This window comes from Anopheles arabiensis, chromosome 2 (genome assembly GCF_016920715.1).
Source record: "Anopheles arabiensis isolate DONGOLA chromosome 2, AaraD3, whole genome shotgun sequence".
Lineage (NCBI taxonomy): Eukaryota > Metazoa > Arthropoda > Insecta > Diptera > Culicidae > Anopheles > Anopheles arabiensis.
The window spans coordinates 9,557,311-9,573,672 of NC_053517.1; the positions used below are offsets into that span (position 1 = coordinate 9,557,311).

The following is a 16,362-nucleotide window of genomic DNA, read 5'->3' on the forward strand; positions in this document are numbered from 1 at the left end:
TACTTGCGCTCAACTAACAAGGCAGGCCAAATCAAAACATCACTAGTAGCATCTCGATCGCGGGTCGCGCCTCTTAAATCACAAAGCATTCCCAGACTAGAACTATGCAGCGCCCTTGTAGCAAGTGAGCTATACAAATCGATCCAGCAAGCTATGCAGCTAGACGCCGATATCTATTTTTGGCTTGACAGTACAGTCGCTCTTTACTGGATTCAAGCATCACCGTCGAAATGGAACACCTTTGTCGGCAATCGTGTGTCCAAAATACAACAAGCCACTAGCAGTTGTACATGGAGCCACATAAACGGCCAAGAAAATCCTGCAGATCATATTTCACGGGGATTAACTGCAAGCGAACTCGTCAACTGTGACCTTTGGTGGAATGGCCCGCCATGGCTCCAACTAGATCAAGAGCAATGGCCCAAACCCCAACTGTCATCTCAACTACCATCAGAGGTTTCAATAGAAGGTCGGTCGATCACTACTACAGCTGCTGCCACCAAAAGTCCCCCATGCGATGCAATACTGTTGGTAAACGAGTTGCTATCCAAGTTTTCTGACTACCACAAATTGCTACGAGTAATTGCATATTGCTTTCGAATGAGAACTAAACGTGATTCTTCGCAAGAAACTGTCGTTATTAGCACAGACGAATTATGGAAAGCTGAAATCAGAATCTTGCAAGTGGTTCAAAGAGATATCTTTGAAAAAGAATGGACTCAGCTCCGTCAAAACAGTCCTGTTTCCAACAAATCCAGACTAAAATGGTTCCATCCGTTTCTTTGCGATGATAATCTTATCCGCATTGGTGGACGTCTATCAAAATCTAATCAACCATTTGAAAGCAAACATCAAATATTATTGTCAGCAGGACATCCTCTGGCAGAAATGCTGATTAGACACTTGCATAAAAAACATCATCATGCCGCACCGCAACTATTGATCACCATCCTTCGTCAAAAGTATTGGGTCATAGGGGCCAGATCCCTAGCTAAACGCATTTGCCATGAATGCGTACCTTGTTGTCGTGCTCGTCCTCGGCTGCTAGAACAATTTATGGCAGAACTACCAACTTCACGCATAACACCAAGCCGACCATTCTCAATAGTGGGAGTGGATTATTGGGGTCCCATCGGTCTATCACCCATTCATCGCCGTGCATCATCTGGTAAAGCATTTGTAGCTGTCTTTATCTGTTTCGCTACAAAGGCTGTTCATCTCGAGCTCGTCGCAAACCTTACCACAGCCAAATTCATCCAAGCATTTCGTCGTTTCGTTGCTCGTCGTGGGTTATGCAGTGACATTCACAGCGACAACGGACGGAACTTCCTAGGCGCCTCCAGAGAACTGCGCGCATTGGTGACGAGCAAACAACATCGAATTGAAATCATCCAAGAATGCACGTCACAAGGAATGCGCTGGCATTTCAATCCACCGAAAGCGTCACACTTTGGTGGGCTATGGGAGTCAGCAATCCATTCTGCTCAGAAGCATTTTTTCAGGGTCCTTGGCAAAACAACTCTGCCTCAAGATGACATGGAAACGTTGCTTTGTCAAATTGAATGCTGCCTCAACTCACGTCCACTGGTTCCTCTCAGTGACGATCCGTCTGACTTAGAGCCACTAACACCAGGCCATTTTCTGGTCGGAAGTAATCTTAAGGCAGTCCCTGATAACAAATTAGAGGATATACCATCCAATCGTCTTAAACATTACCAACTGGTACAAAAGCTTCTACAGCAGATTTGGACAAGATGGAGCGCAGAATATTTGGCGACTCTTCAGCCTAGGAGCAAATGGCTCAAACCACCAGTAAAAATAGACGTTGGCCAACTTGTTTTGGTCAAGGACGAGTCAACTACCCCATTGCATTGGCCGCTAGGACGCATCATTAAAACATACCCAGGCGATGATGGAGTAGCACGAGTTGTGACATTGAAGACAGCTTCTGGCGAATACACTCGGCCAATTGCGAAGTTGTGTCTTCTTCCAGTAACTTCAATGGTTCAGAACTAACGTCTGAAGGGGCCAGTATGTTCGCGCAACGCGAATGTTCTCGCAACGCGAATGATAAGAACTCAACCCGTTTGTAAACACAACAACACAAGTGTCATTTGCGCACAGACGGAGAAACGGGAAGCGGGTGTCAAAAACCACATGGCGATACAGTAGCAGCGAATAAAGAACTCTACATTTTTCTACAGCAAAAAAACCCAGTGTTATCACTTGAGTTATCCCAACAGGTGTGTATGCAAAACATAACAGGAATCCATTAAACTAATATTGTGGCTGCACTGGAACACTGCACAACGATATTTATATTTCAGCAAAGCGTTATAAAAATATAATCTACTGGAAACGAAAGTCAGCAATCGGACGAACACGAAAGGTTACCTATAATCAGAGCTGTGTACCGGCTATACAAACCGCTTTGTAGCATTCCCCTAAAGGAACGCAATTTCGACGAAATGATTCCCGAGGAGCGTGGAGCTGAAAATATTCCCTTAACACGCCATTCGACGATTAGCATACACACTTTCCACACTCTGTATGAATAACAAATTTACACTCTTCAACCAGCAGAGTTTTCGCCATAAATGACTTCTTAATGGGTTCAACGCTACTTCGTTTTACTATCGAAGACATTGGCTATTCTTTTGCTTTTGTTGAATACAAAACATATACTTGATATTCGTTTGATGAACGACCTCAACAATTATTTTGTTAGTGGCAAAGCTCAAATGTTGATTTTTAGTGAAAATTATTTGAACTGTATTGACAAAAAATTTGCAAGTTCATATGATTTCAAAGACCAATCGTGGCTGTTTCATGCAGCACAAACAACAATTTTCCTATTCTCAACTTTAATGAGAATCCACACTACTGACCTGGGTGTGCAACACCTTTAAACCGTACGTGATGCTATGGCCTTCATCGCTACAAAATCGAATCAAGTTAGACCGTTGTTCGGTTGTTTCGCGCACTGTTTGTTTAATTGTTATTAGTTTTTCTGCATACTTCGTGCACTACGGTGAGCAAGGCAAACGATCGAGAACATTACAGAATGCAGTACACAGCCAGCCAACACCCGGTGAAGTGTTTTGTGCAAACATGAAATACAAGCACAACTAATTGAAAAGTGTCATGTACTCGGCCCCTTTCACTGAATCGCTTGTTGAGGATGCGATGTTTCGCTGCACACAAAACGTTTAATTTGCATGTTTTGTACCATATTCAATTATTCCCATTGGTGAGTACTGAAAAAACGTTATAAATCAAACACAATGTATTTAGTTAATCATTATTTATATTTTGATAAATGTATCAAGCAATGGTCACGTTTCCATAAATTTAAAGGTTTGCTATAATATCACTACGCTTGAATTGAATTTGAACTCTTTTAGTTAGTAACAAAACAGGCTTGAGGAATGTAAATGATTAACTGATTATCAGGTATTACAAATTCTTAGGAAATTGATGGTAATGCTTTCGGATACAAAACTCATTTGCTATGCCCTATGGTATGATTCTTATCCCTTTGAATTGTTCCATTCTATACTGATGGCAGCAACAGCTCGTTGGATATCATCCTCTTTATATTATCGGATTGTAGCTTATAGCTTATAGCTTTTTCCATTGCACACCACAAACATTCATACAAACAACGTATAACAAGCAAACTTGGATATAAGTTTCGCAGAGAAATATAGTCTAGCTACTCAAAGTACTTCATAGCAAAAACAATGCGGTAGTTAATTCTCTGTTCTCACAACTTTTCCCTCTTTTGTTTCTGTACGCGTAACGAAACTTTACCGCCCATACTTCATCACGGTGAATGTACTTTTTCTCGAGTAATGGATATCGTACGATGGTCGGACCTGGTAGCTATTAGTCCCTAGGAAAAACGGGGCTAGCATGTGGCCGCTTTATGCTGGTCTTACATGAAATGCTTAACCTGGCCGAGATGCCGTGGCTCCCCACACTAGGAACAATATCATTAATTTGATATTCTTCTCTGTCTCGTGTGCCGTGGTTTTCATGCTCATTTACATTCATTTCATTCCTTTTTGGACTATCAAGTTTCTTAGTAAGAAAGAAAACTTTGATCACTAGCTTTGCTATTGGAATCCCAAAAGCCTGTGCCGTACATTTAAAAAAGTCATATTTCTTACACTTTTTAAAAAAGAATTTGTACAATATTCTTCATTGTGATTTGCACCTTTTGTGTAACTGGAAACTTTTGAACGATTTTTACACCACACTGAGTATCCATTTCTATCGCATGGAGCGTATCTTTCCAAACTATGCCTGTTCATATCATCTATAAGGCTGATTAAATAAATCTATCAAATTAGACTATCTAACTGAAACTAGTGTAAGTCAAATATGTTTTATTCTAGACGCCTTTGTACTGCAAAAGTTTTGCTGTATAAACCTGTAAGCTTTACCCAATTTGTACAACTGTACGGGTCCTTCAAACCACAAATTAGGCCCGTAGTGTACCGAAAGTACCGAAGTTTTATCAACCTTACGCCACATCATGCATCTTGAATGATGTAAGGCGAAAGTTACGACTAAAGGTAAGAAAAAGTTCTCCCATTGTAGCTTTATAAGAAGTACCACTTGGGGGGCGTGAAAATGTGCAAATGATGAGAAGACTAAGCCTTTGCTAATGTTATGACACAGAAGATAAACACTTACCATTGTTATTTTCTGTTGGCTTTCTTTGCTTTACTTGTGTTGAGTCGTTTTGGTGTCTGTTTTTTGAGTGCATTATTTTCTTACTCTTGACACAGAGTCTTTCATCCGGAGTTTTTAAGGTAGAATGCAATAGTTTGGGTGAAAGCTGCAATAATAGACATACAAAATCACTATAATGAACGTTACGTAGGCCTAATAGAGAATTCATTTGCTTTCTTTATGACTCTTGAAAATTTTTCCTTATTTGGAGAACAAGGCACTATCAACAGCAAGAAGTGCACAAAACTGACCTTTTCTTTGCCATTTGATATTGTAATTAGATAACCATTTTTTTAACGTGATTCGATAAACACTACCTTGGAAAATTAAAATATAAAATAAGAGATAGGGAATGATTCGAAAGAACGGTGTGCTATATTTACGACCCTACAATCCTAGGCGCAATTTCAACCTTTTTTCCATGCCATTGCACTTCTGATTTGGTGACACTTACTGGCATTTTCGTTCGCTCTAGCAATAAAGGTTAAGAGATAGGTATTGTGTCTTGCCCTCGGTTCACTACAATAAAGGATAACCTTTCACGGCTGAGCTAAAACAGGTAAGCCATTGCAGATAGCTTACGCTTTGGTTGCTAACACTTCCGTAATGGCAATGAAGTAGGCATTTTTATTTGCCAAACCAAACTGAAGCTAGACCGATATCAGTGGAATAGGCACCAAACACTATACTTAGCAACATACAACATCTTGGTATCGCTCGAACACCCGATTTTGGGAGACGAGCTTGTATTTTTGTTGTTTCAATGTGTTCGTCAAAATTTAAGGTTGTAAAATGTATTAAAAAAAGTGTTGATAATGTAGATTTACTTTTCTTCTAGACTTTTTCTCGTTTCCATACTGTTTGCTTTTCATACTCTCATTTACAATTTTTATATAGGTCCTGTTGTCTTTTATGTAGAATGTTCAGCAATATTTCTTAAACATCTTTTTCGAACTAAATAATCCATCGAATCGTAAGAAATGTTTGCAGCATTTGCACTCAAAAGATGGCAATGTTATCATGTTCAAATAAGCTGGACTGGAGAACACTCCCGATTTTATTAGATTTCGTATCCAAACATCAGTATGGAGGTGGCACCTTCCTAAACCATTAAAGCAACGGGGAACTTTTACTCAAAGGATCAATGAGTGGGGATTTGGGGTTGCTTTCGTTAGTGTGCCCCGCTAATTGACGGATCGAGACGATGCCAGGGTGATGACCGGGTAGAGCATTTGTTTGAAATCCAGTCGGTAACACCTTACCATGACCGGACAGCGAACTAACACACCGACAAGCAAACGATCGCCCAGTTGAGTGTAGCCAGTGTGCCAGCGATAAATTTGCTAGGTTGATATTTTGCCAAAACTGTTTTGGGAAGCTTCGACGAAGGACTGGTAAAGTAACTGAAGGAAATTTAATTTGCGTGTTAATTTGACGAGGGTCGTTATACGGATATTGCTGCTTTTCAAACGGAAAGCTTCGGTTACGAAACTAAACCAGTCGGATAGTCAAATTAGGATTTCAACAGCGTGCTGGTGCGGCGTAGTAGGACTCTGCCGTTATCGTCGATAATCCGGGGGGAAGTTTGCCTGCTGTCACCTGCCCCGAACCCTTCGCTAACAACAAAAGAAGAAGGCTATGGTTTCCGTTAATTGCGGTAGGATCGCTGAACCACTTTTGTCCTTTATAAATGACCCTTAAGAATTGAATCGGGCAGGATTATTTAATGTAACCGGGCGGACAGCAATCAGTGCTTGCAGAAAGATATTCTCCGCTGTTAAAGAGTGTTTTTTCGATGCCGGTTTTTTTGATGCTGGATTTCATCATTTCACCCAATTACAAGTTTCACATTTGTTGGTATGTTCAAGATTTGTAATTCATTGATTTATGTTTTTTTAATGAACTTTAAGCAATTGATAGATAGGCAGAAAGTGTTTGTACATTGGGTGCTACTTTTTGTGTTACTATCGTAGGTAAGATTTTTGTTTTCGATGCGAAAAGAAAACTTATGACACGTATTGGAATTTTGATTGATGACTACAGTTAATGAAAATAAATACGTCAATCAATGGAGTATGCGGTAGAAGTGCAAGTATAGGTGAATTGAATTCACTCATACGATGCATACCACAACACTCGATGCTAAGAGGCGAATGAGGCTAATTGGCTGAAAGTATCTATAAAAATAAATGAAAAAAACTCGATGCAAGTGTTATAATGCCTAAACGATAAATTAGGGGGGAAATTTTAAACAGTAGTCCAAGACCTGAATTATATTTAGCCTTTAAATAAGACCAATAACCATTCATTATTTAGATAGCGGAAGTTGATCCATCCTAGTTTCTTTCAAAAGCAAAATGAAATATAGATTGCATTGATTGTTTATGATTTTTACACGTTTTCAGTAAACGTATGCCGCTGGAAAATTATTTGATAGAAACGCAGCTTAATTTTTACAACGTAATCTTGATGGAACGAGAACGGAGAACATTAAATCCAATCATATTTTACGCAGATTCTATCATTGAGTTGCTAACAAGCTCAAATTCACAATGATGTTATTTTATATTTGCTTGGCAAGAACATTGCTGGGTGTATGTCACACATCAATCCAAGAATTCGTGCAAAAGAACCATTAATCTTCGTGCTCCTACTTCACAGTCAACGTGACGTTAGCAGAAGGAAGTTAGTCCCTCCGTCTTACCAAAAGAGCATAATTTCACTTTATAGGTAGCTAAGCAAACTGTATTCCATCAAGTGTAAACGTGTTTTCTAACATGAAGGAATAGTATTGGAGTAACTTGATGAAGCATAAATTATGCTTGTAGCTACCATTGTCAGCGTCTTTTGCAAGTTCCCATTTTTGTTTACACTGTTTGTTCTGTTCGAGTATTACCAGTTTGCTCGCAGAATTGTAAAGAAAGAATCCCCAAAACTCCCCGAACGGTGAAGATCATTTTCGAAAGTCATTATCGCTGAAAAAAACTTTCAGCGTTAATGTCATTGTCTCCTGTCATTATCACACTATAAAATTATTTCAAATATTTGAATTTCGATGCTATAATTCAATAAAAAATCAACCATTCTACATTAGTTATGAGCATTTCAATAACATCGCAACTCGTTTTTTCAGCAGCTGTATTGATTTGATTAAAATACAAACTAACCGGGATCATTAAAGTCTGCATCACGTGTAAACAGGTTTAGAAACCGATTTAAAATACTCATTAAAACGTGGTTCTTTATTCTTTTTTTCATGGAATACATACAATGCACTATGTTTTCTTCCGTATCTGTAAATTCCTGCAGTCAAAAGACTCTAAAATAAATCAAAATAAGGTAATGTGCACTACCAGCGAAAGATGGGCCGATATTCAATATCTCCCACAGGCATCGCTTTTGCCGCTCATCAACTGTAGGATGCCACTCTCCGTTATTATCTACAGCGTTCGGCGAGATCCACATTTACCATTCTCCATTTATTAAATCACTAACTCATCCTTTCAACACATGCAACCCTCTAGCTGTATCCGCTAATGTTCGCAACATGTCTATCCGCAACAGAACAGCATTCTCGAAATAATATCCGCGGGAATGCAATCTACTGGGACCATGCTTTGGTGGACATTATTACCATGGTGGGTCAACGCCACAATGACCAAAAAGGTACTAACCTTTGTATCATTCCCGAAACTCTGGACATCCATGTTTCGATAGATGCACTAATGTGGGACGGTCGTACATTCCTGTTGCCTGTTCGAGGACTATTTTCGTACATTCTCATTCCCATCGATCATATCGATTCAGTCGCGTTGCAATAGCATCCGTATTTACTGTATTTAACGGTCCATTGAGTTGTTCATTTGGGGTCATTACAATATTCTATCAAATCGCGCCCAGGCGTTTATCGAAGGGAAGCAATGCATCCGTGCGGGCTTGTGCTAATGGACTCTCGTGTTAACTGAAATGTGGAGTCCGCTAGGGACTTCAAACATTCGGAAGTCCGGATCGAATATCGCTCTCGCATAATTGATATGTGCATTGTGGGGTGACATTAAGCCTACTGTTTGCAAAATACCACAGATGCAGCGATGCAACGTGCGTTTGGTAGGGTATACAGAGATGGACTTATTTTATCAATGACTCAAAATGTCAACTGGTGAAAATTGTGAACGGGAAAAAAAAAACACAACACAGTTTGCTTTCGTTTTGTTCAGTACACTAAATCAAAATTTCTTCCAACCATTCTTCTCAAGCCTTTCTAATAGTTGTTGAATCTACGCAATAATGCATTCTTTTACATCCACTGCATTGAGCGACCGACCTAAACCAGTAAAGCTCTCACGCCATCAAGGTCTTCTCTTTGTTACTATGAAGGGTCACTCTCGACTAACAATTCCATTCGCAGTAAGGGGAAGAATGGTTCTCCATTCCAATACCGATGTGTTTGCCGAACAAGAGCCGAACGGCCCCCGAGATTGTGCGAGTTCCTCGTGTATGTTCGCTATCCGGGTAACTGAGTCATTCATATTTCATTCGTCAGTTTTGTGTGACTCTCGGTCGAGAAAGGACCTGTGTCTGCTTGTGCTTAGCTCTCGTGACACCTCCGGTATGTCGTCCTACATCGGCATGTTGATCGTGATTGCTGACCTCCCCATGCGTGTTTCGTGACTTCTGCCGGAATGCTCATTGTCGGACGTAAAGTAGGTCCTGTTTATGACAAATGACCGCATGGTGATGTAAGTGTGTTAACGATGCTAACGCTGCAGAAGTAACGCAGTCTCCTCAGTAAATCATCATGTTACAGATGGGCTGGGTTAAAGTGAAAAGGATTGTGCTGCTGGAAAGGAATAAACTTTCGTAAAGAACACAAGTGAGTGAGTCTCAGAATAACAACCAGCTTCCACTGGACACACTTTCTCAACAAATATCAGCCAAAGTGTGATCAATTCGTGCGTTAGGCATGTTTTGCTCGTTTAAACTGGTGCGGAAATGATGAAACAGCTTAGCTCATGCCCCAAAGCACGCAAAGTGAAAAGTTCTTCCCGGAACACCACACCAGGACGCTCAACGGAACAATTTCACCGGCTTTGTGTGCATTGGTGCTGTTGTGATTCTAATTAGCCAACACTCACATTCATGGTCTGGTGTGGCAAAAGGTCATCAGTGCACTTTCAATTGATTATGCAGAAGGAAGTCTGGAAGCCTGCTTGTTGCCATTGGTTCAAGGACTTCCCGTCCCACGAGTGCTTCAGCAATTCAGCAAGAAAGGAAACAGTTTTCCGTCGCTCGAGCTTCCTCGTTTCCGTGTTCCAAGGATTATTGAGGATTGAGGAACAATAATTAAAATCAAACGAAACGTATGTGCTGGGCGCTACGTGAGCGCATGGAACCTGGTTACCACGATGACAGCCAAGGACGTCAATGACACGGGCTGCTCAGCTCCATGCGTTCACAGCCGGCATCGTCTAACGTAGGTCGAACGATGAGTACCACTCCTCCGTTGTCAGGCAACTGGAAAAAGGCCGGAACGCATCAGAGCTCATAAAAGAGACGCTGTGTGATAGTCATTCTTCCTCGAAATGATAATCTATTTGACACAGTTCCTCGGTGGCTGTGGTAAACGGGTGCGTATGCCTGCGTATGCAAAACAAGGCCAGTCTGAGCGTGCCGGTTAGAGTCCATAGTTGTGCTCGTTTATATTTATAACACTGGTAATGGAATATATACGTGAGTTCAAAGCATTTGTTCTGCATGTGTGACGGTTTATTGTCATGAAAATAGTGACAAGTGATGTGTCTTGCAAAATCCAGTGGCTTGTGAAACTGAAACAATTGGTTTTAATGTTCTCTCGAGTGTAGATTACTTGTCACGATACGTTCTGAAACAGGGAGTGAGCAATGAACTCTGTGGAATTATATTTAAGTTTGCTGTAGAAAACTTAGATACCTGACCATGTCCTTCAAGTTTTTTGTTTCAGTTTGACTTATATTTTGAAGCTTTGTTCGGGTTTTTAACACGCCCATTTCTGACGTACTTTTTTTAATTAAAGAAATAGTTTTCATTGAAAGTGAAAAAGTAATTTATGTTAAATATTTGGTAATTAATCATCATAGTAGAAAATCGCTTCGCCAAATATGTAAGACATGTGCAGTGTTTAAGAAGTATTGATTGTTAAGTTTTTATAGTGTACCTTTAACAGGCTGCGTTCTTCACATGTTTGAACAAAATATAAATCCCGAGTGCAAATCAACCGGATCGGTAAATTGTGAAACGGTGTTCAAAGGCGTGAAACATTCAAATGATATAGTGGTTTAAGCAATGCAACTAGCTGGATACCAAAAGGCAAACGAACCAAATTGATGTTCGATTTGAAACAGGAAACGGATATAATGCTGCTGGTATCGAACAGTTGGATCAGTGTGCTCCTTGGAATCCTCTCGATTTCAGGTAATGTCATTTGTAGTTTTTTTTCTCACTTCTCTATTTTTTTCGCCCAGTTTATTGGCTCGTCTGTTCGTTCTGCTCCATAGCAAATACGCATCGTTTTACTCCGGTCCATTGGGATCGGTCGACACTGAAGGGTGCTTTGAACGAACGATTGTGCGAAGCAGCATTTCCGTTCACTTTAACCATTTGAACTTTTTTATATCTTTTGCCCAAAACTGTCACTATTCAAAAGCGTTTCCCAAGAACGAACGAGTGAACACTTCCCCTTAGAAAGATGATCTGATCCCTTTTCAATGTCATCCCTTTCTGGCTCAGTTTGACCGTTTATGTACGATGTTTTTCACCTGCATTGAGAGTATGGTGTCTTTGCTATCCTTGCAGATGATATTCGAGTATTTTATAAAGTTTCTTTCATCGTTATGTCGTTATTTTGCCTTTAGGACATCATAAACTTGCTGTAAAGTATTAGTTTAGTTTATGAAGTTTTGATAGTTATTCGCAGAACTTTGATTTGGATTTATTCGATTTATTTGTGAAACAACTCTTTAGCGAAACCTGAAAAACTACTGGCATATTATGCTTCACCTAAAATTACACCTTCTTGAGCTTTGTTTTGAATAGGTTGGACCGGGTTAGCAGAGTTCTTTTATTTTAATTTCATTAAACTGATCACGTTGGTCGTGTCTGGACTCTGGTCGTAGCAAATTTTAAACAAAAAGTTTTTTATTCGAATTGACTTTTTCTCTACATACCTCAAATGACTTTTTAAGACAGGATTGAGTTGCAACGCCACGTGAATCGTACAAAACATTAGTTTATTTTGTAAACTTTCAAACAGTTTAATTCAAAACTTTTCAATTTTACTTTAATACATTGATAACGTAATGATTGATTGATTGATACTTATTCGTTATTAAAATAAAAATAGATGTCTTTATTTTAATTTCCCCCCATTCACTTGATAAAAACACCTGTTTCCTTCTGTTCTTGCAGTGTCACTGGGTCTTAAGCTGAAAACCGTACGAATACCTCCATATAAATTCCGAGGCGAATCGGCCCTGCTCGAATGTCACTATGAGCTGAACGGTCAGCGAAAGGGACACAGTTCTCTGGAGAGCGGCAACCGTCGACATCATGGATATCAGAACGACTACCTCGGCGAACGGTACGAGGAGGAGGAAAAGCTCTACTCGATCAAATGGTACAAGGACAACGAGGAGTTTTACCGGTACGTCCCGTCGGCTTCCCAGCCGATCAAGAGCTACAAAATCGAGGGCATCCGGGTCGATCCGAACCACTCGGACGGTACGAAGGTGTTGCTGCGAGGGTTAACACTCAAATCGTCCGGCATCTATCGATGCGAGATCTCGGCCGAGGCGCCCAGCTTCGACTCGGTACAGGGTGAAGGTCGGATGGATGTGATATGTAAGTGATTGTGGGATGCATCACCAGGCATCATCTTCACACTCCCGCTTTCTCGACCTTAAAATAATGCTGAATTTGTTTCACCGTGTCGTTTGCTTTTGTTTGCCTCAGTTGTTCCAAGGGATGGTCCCCATATCAGTGATAGTGAGCGTAAAAGCTACCATATTGGTGAAACGATGGAGCTGAACTGCACCTCGGGCCGCTCATATCCGGCCTCCACGCTTCAATGGTACCTGAATGATCTGCTCGTAACGGACCCGAACAACATCATTCACTATCCCTCGGTACAAAATCAGCATGGGCTGATCACAACCTTCCTGGGGCTGAGTATGGTCGTGAACCATCGGCACTACATCGATGGCACGATACGGATAAAGTGTGTGGCCAGCCTTTCACCCATCTTGTGGCGCGGTGGGCAGGAAAGTATCGTCCAGTGGGAGCAACCACCGATCGACAATCGTGTTGCCATGCTTTTAGGTATGTCACAATTCACTTTCACTTGGATTTTCAAAGCTTAATAATATTTTTCACTTCAAACACTGCATCGTAAAACACTATTTCTATTCTCTCTTTTGTAGTGAAAAGTGTTGGCAGCCTGCAACTCCTACATCCTTGGGTTCTGCTTGTAAGTTTGATACTTTATTTACGACATATTTTTTATACACGAGCAGAGTTAGTGTGAGGGAGCTAGGCTGCAAAAAAAATCTAATCAAAATCATCGTGTATATTATATAAATCATAATAATTAGTAAGGATTAGTAAAGCATTATTTCGCGTAACAGCTGAAACAAAACAAAAACCCCACGACACATCCTGTTACCGTATGGTTGACAGCATTCTGCAAAATCGAAGGAAACTTTCTTAAAGAGCTTATCGAAATGAAATTTGAACAAAACTTAGCGCGCACGGTTTATTGGGTGATCGTTCTAAAGAGTAACGTAGCTAAAGATTATGCTGTGCGTGTTGCAATCTACATCGAAACGATTTTGTATATAGACTATCTTAAGCGGTTAAACATTGAATGTGAAAAACAACAGATTCAAATGAACAAAGAAAAAGCAATCTAGGCTTGGCTCGAAAACGAAGCAAGATCGAAACATCAATTTCCCAAAAAAAGGACTAGGATTTTGGTCCCAGACAATGTGGATACCCGCAGTATGTGGCAGCCGTAAGCGGAACAATTATCTACGTAATGTGCAAATAGGAAGGTACGTAGAATGAATAGAGTTATTATAGGAATTGGCCGTGCAGTACACAGCCCAAATCATACTGAGAAACAACAATTATCAGACGACTTTGTGTTCCATGAAGTTAGGTGCCGTGAGAGAGTAAAAAACCATGTTTATGAACGATAAAGTTGTGTACATTGGGGGTGAGTTCGTATGAGTAACTTTTACATTTTTGGAATATCACATTTGTCATAATCTTTTCTATACTTTTAAGTACCAGGTGTTTTAAGCTAAAACAAATTATTATATTTGCTGTTTACTTCAATTATAATGCCTCTAGATCAAATGCATCATGAACGAAATTCGCACCATTCAGTTTGCGGTGAGCACCACTGCTTTAAACCGTCCATAATTTTCCTTACTAAATGTTCCTTGCTAAATGTTCCAGTTTTGCTGCGCTTTCCCATACCCGTACACATGCCCCCATAGTAAATGTATTCTTACGTTATGTTATTCCCCTGAACACAACGCCTGCAGATCAACGCAATTTCCTTTGTTTAGCGTTCACATTCTTCACCGATTTACTTGTACGCTGAGCTGCTGTGCGGCCATTGTTAAGCGTTTCTCGCTGGCATTCTCTGGTTCACGTTGGCATGAAGCAAAAACCTCGTTATCGCATTATGTTTTGTTCCAACCGAATCATACCTCGCCCGCCGACCTCACGATAATCTTATGGCATCCACTTCAATCCGTGTGCGCTTCTGCGGTGAAAGATTTATGCTTCAGGGTTGAGCCGGGGGGGGGGGGGGGCTGAGAGGAAAGGGGATATTCCCGGTAAGTACGTAGCGGCTCGAATAACAGCATGATGAATCTCCGCACTGATATAGTGCGACCTTTGACATTGCGGTGGATATTTGATACACCAGAATCGCTCACTTGCGGCAACACCCGCTAGTGGATCATCAAATATTGAGCTAGACAGTGAACGGTGGTTTATTTCACCACTATCAAACATAAATTATGGATAAAGTGATTCAGCGGAATGTCTAGCAAGTAAAGGTTTAGAATATAGAGTCATGTTTAAAATGACCTGATTTTTGTTATAGGTTCATTCAACCCATTTACTACTACCATTTTCATTCTACGAATTTCTACAAGTACGTGGTACTAGGTGAAAGAAATATTTCACATGGCTTATAATTCGCTGTGCAACCAGTAAATTGGTTCGACACAGGACACAAAGTGATATAGTTTAACAATATTTAGCCGAATAGCGAGGAATATTTTATTCGTGCAATTATATTTGTTTTTTTGAAGTAATTTATAGCTTGGAACTTCAAACGGCATACCTACTACATAATGTACAATGTGATAGTATACATGACAATGATTTACGTTTGAAGCCCATTGTGTTTTAGGATATGTTGATCTGTCAGTGGTATGTATGCATTTTCTTACTTACCTGAAACATTGGCACCTGTTTACGCCATTTGATGGCATGGTGTACAAATATATTTAAAAAACTTATTCCATTCGCGTTTTCGGGTACGTCGGATTTTGGCCATCAATAAGCAAAGAGTTGAATTGTTTTATAGATTTATTGCTGATGCCATGCTTAGAATTTAGAATAGAAAAATATACAATTTTTGGGATCTTTTAGTTGGTTGATGCATTAAATTGTATGCTTTATGTAAGAATTGGAGTGATGTGCATTTTTATAAAGAGGCAACTCGGATTGAGCGTAAGTCGTCGCTCAGATCTCAATGTAGCAACACATAATGAACAGAAGAGAAAAGTATGGTGTCAGCGTCTTCCCCATCCCTATTGGGTTCCTCTGTCTCACAGTCGGTTATTGATCGTCATCATGCGCTGTGTGTGTCCCTTGCGCCTGGCCGGCCTTTGTGTGTCCCTATGCCTTTTTACATTCATTTGGAAAGGAATATCAGAATTTGCAATTAAGAAGGAAATGTGAGTGATCAAAGTTTATAACAATCAATAATAAATTTAAACTCTCTATTCTTAAAAGCTTCTTTAATGACCTTATCATGTTCGAGATTCGTCGATAAAACTGGCTTGAAAAAAGGTCAAACACAATACAATATCCTCGATTTATTGATCGTTATAGGAGCTTTCATTAAATCCGTAACAAAACTCAGGGGTTTGTTGCACTACAGCTTGTAAAAAATCATTCTTGGAAATCATTTGTGTATATTTGTATTCGTCAAATAATTCTATATTTTTTCCAATAAGATTATAGAATGGTGGCGAAAGCACATCCCCAATTGGATAAGATTTTTTGCCTTTGACAATAATATTTTCCCAAACCCGAATCCACCAAACAAACATTGGACGAATTCAAAAGAAAAATAAGTGTACCTTAAAATTTCAACCACTCCCACGGAGGAAAGCAAAAACATTTCCAATCGCTTTTCCCTCAATTCACCATTATACTTTTTAAATAGTTTCCTCCCAGCCAACAGTTCGCTGCCATCTCGGCCTTCGCTGAAGCAAACGATTGCCGTTTTTTCATCTTCCTTGCTTGGCTTTACCAAACAAACGGTCCTTTTGCTCCCGTTTC

General features: G+C 40.1%; 1 protein-coding gene across 7 annotated transcripts; it reads left to right on the plus strand.

Annotated features, from left to right (window-relative positions):
* The first annotated feature begins 9,280 nt into the window (after nt 1–9,280).
* LOC120895784 lies at nt 9,281–13,991 on the plus strand. 7 transcript variants are annotated; one of them, XM_040299413.1, is made up of 5 exons: nt 9,281–9,479; nt 10,857–11,190; nt 12,184–12,615; nt 12,727–13,092; nt 13,194–13,991. In XM_040299413.1, exons 2-5 carry the CDS (start codon nt 11,103–11,105, stop codon nt 13,295–13,297), a joined length of 990 nt encoding a protein of 329 aa, XP_040155347.1. In that variant the 5' UTR covers nt 9,281–9,479; nt 10,857–11,102; the 3' UTR covers nt 13,298–13,991. The 7 variants fall into 7 exon arrangements, with proteins under 7 accessions (XP_040155347.1, XP_040155349.1, XP_040155346.1 ...); XM_040299415.1 differs by having other exon boundaries at nt 10,920–11,190; XM_040299412.1 differs by having other exon boundaries at nt 10,929–11,190.
* The last annotated feature ends 2,371 nt before the right edge of the window (nt 13,992–16,362 follow it).

What these genes read in the sequence shown, in the direction of transcription:
- LOC120895784 (XM_040299413.1), top strand. Translation starts at nt 11,103, where the DNA reads ATGTTCGATTTGAAACAGGAAACGGATATAATGCTGCTGGTATCGAAC. An exon ending in TGGAATCCTCTCGATTTCAG is followed by an intron (nt 11,191 to 12,183) that starts GTAATGTCATTT and finishes CTGTTCTTGCAG; the next exon opens with TGTCACTGGGTCTTAAGCTG. An exon ending in AGGTCGGATGGATGTGATAT is followed by an intron (nt 12,616 to 12,726) that starts GTAAGTGATTGT and finishes TGTTTGCCTCAG; the next exon opens with TTGTTCCAAGGGATGGTCCC.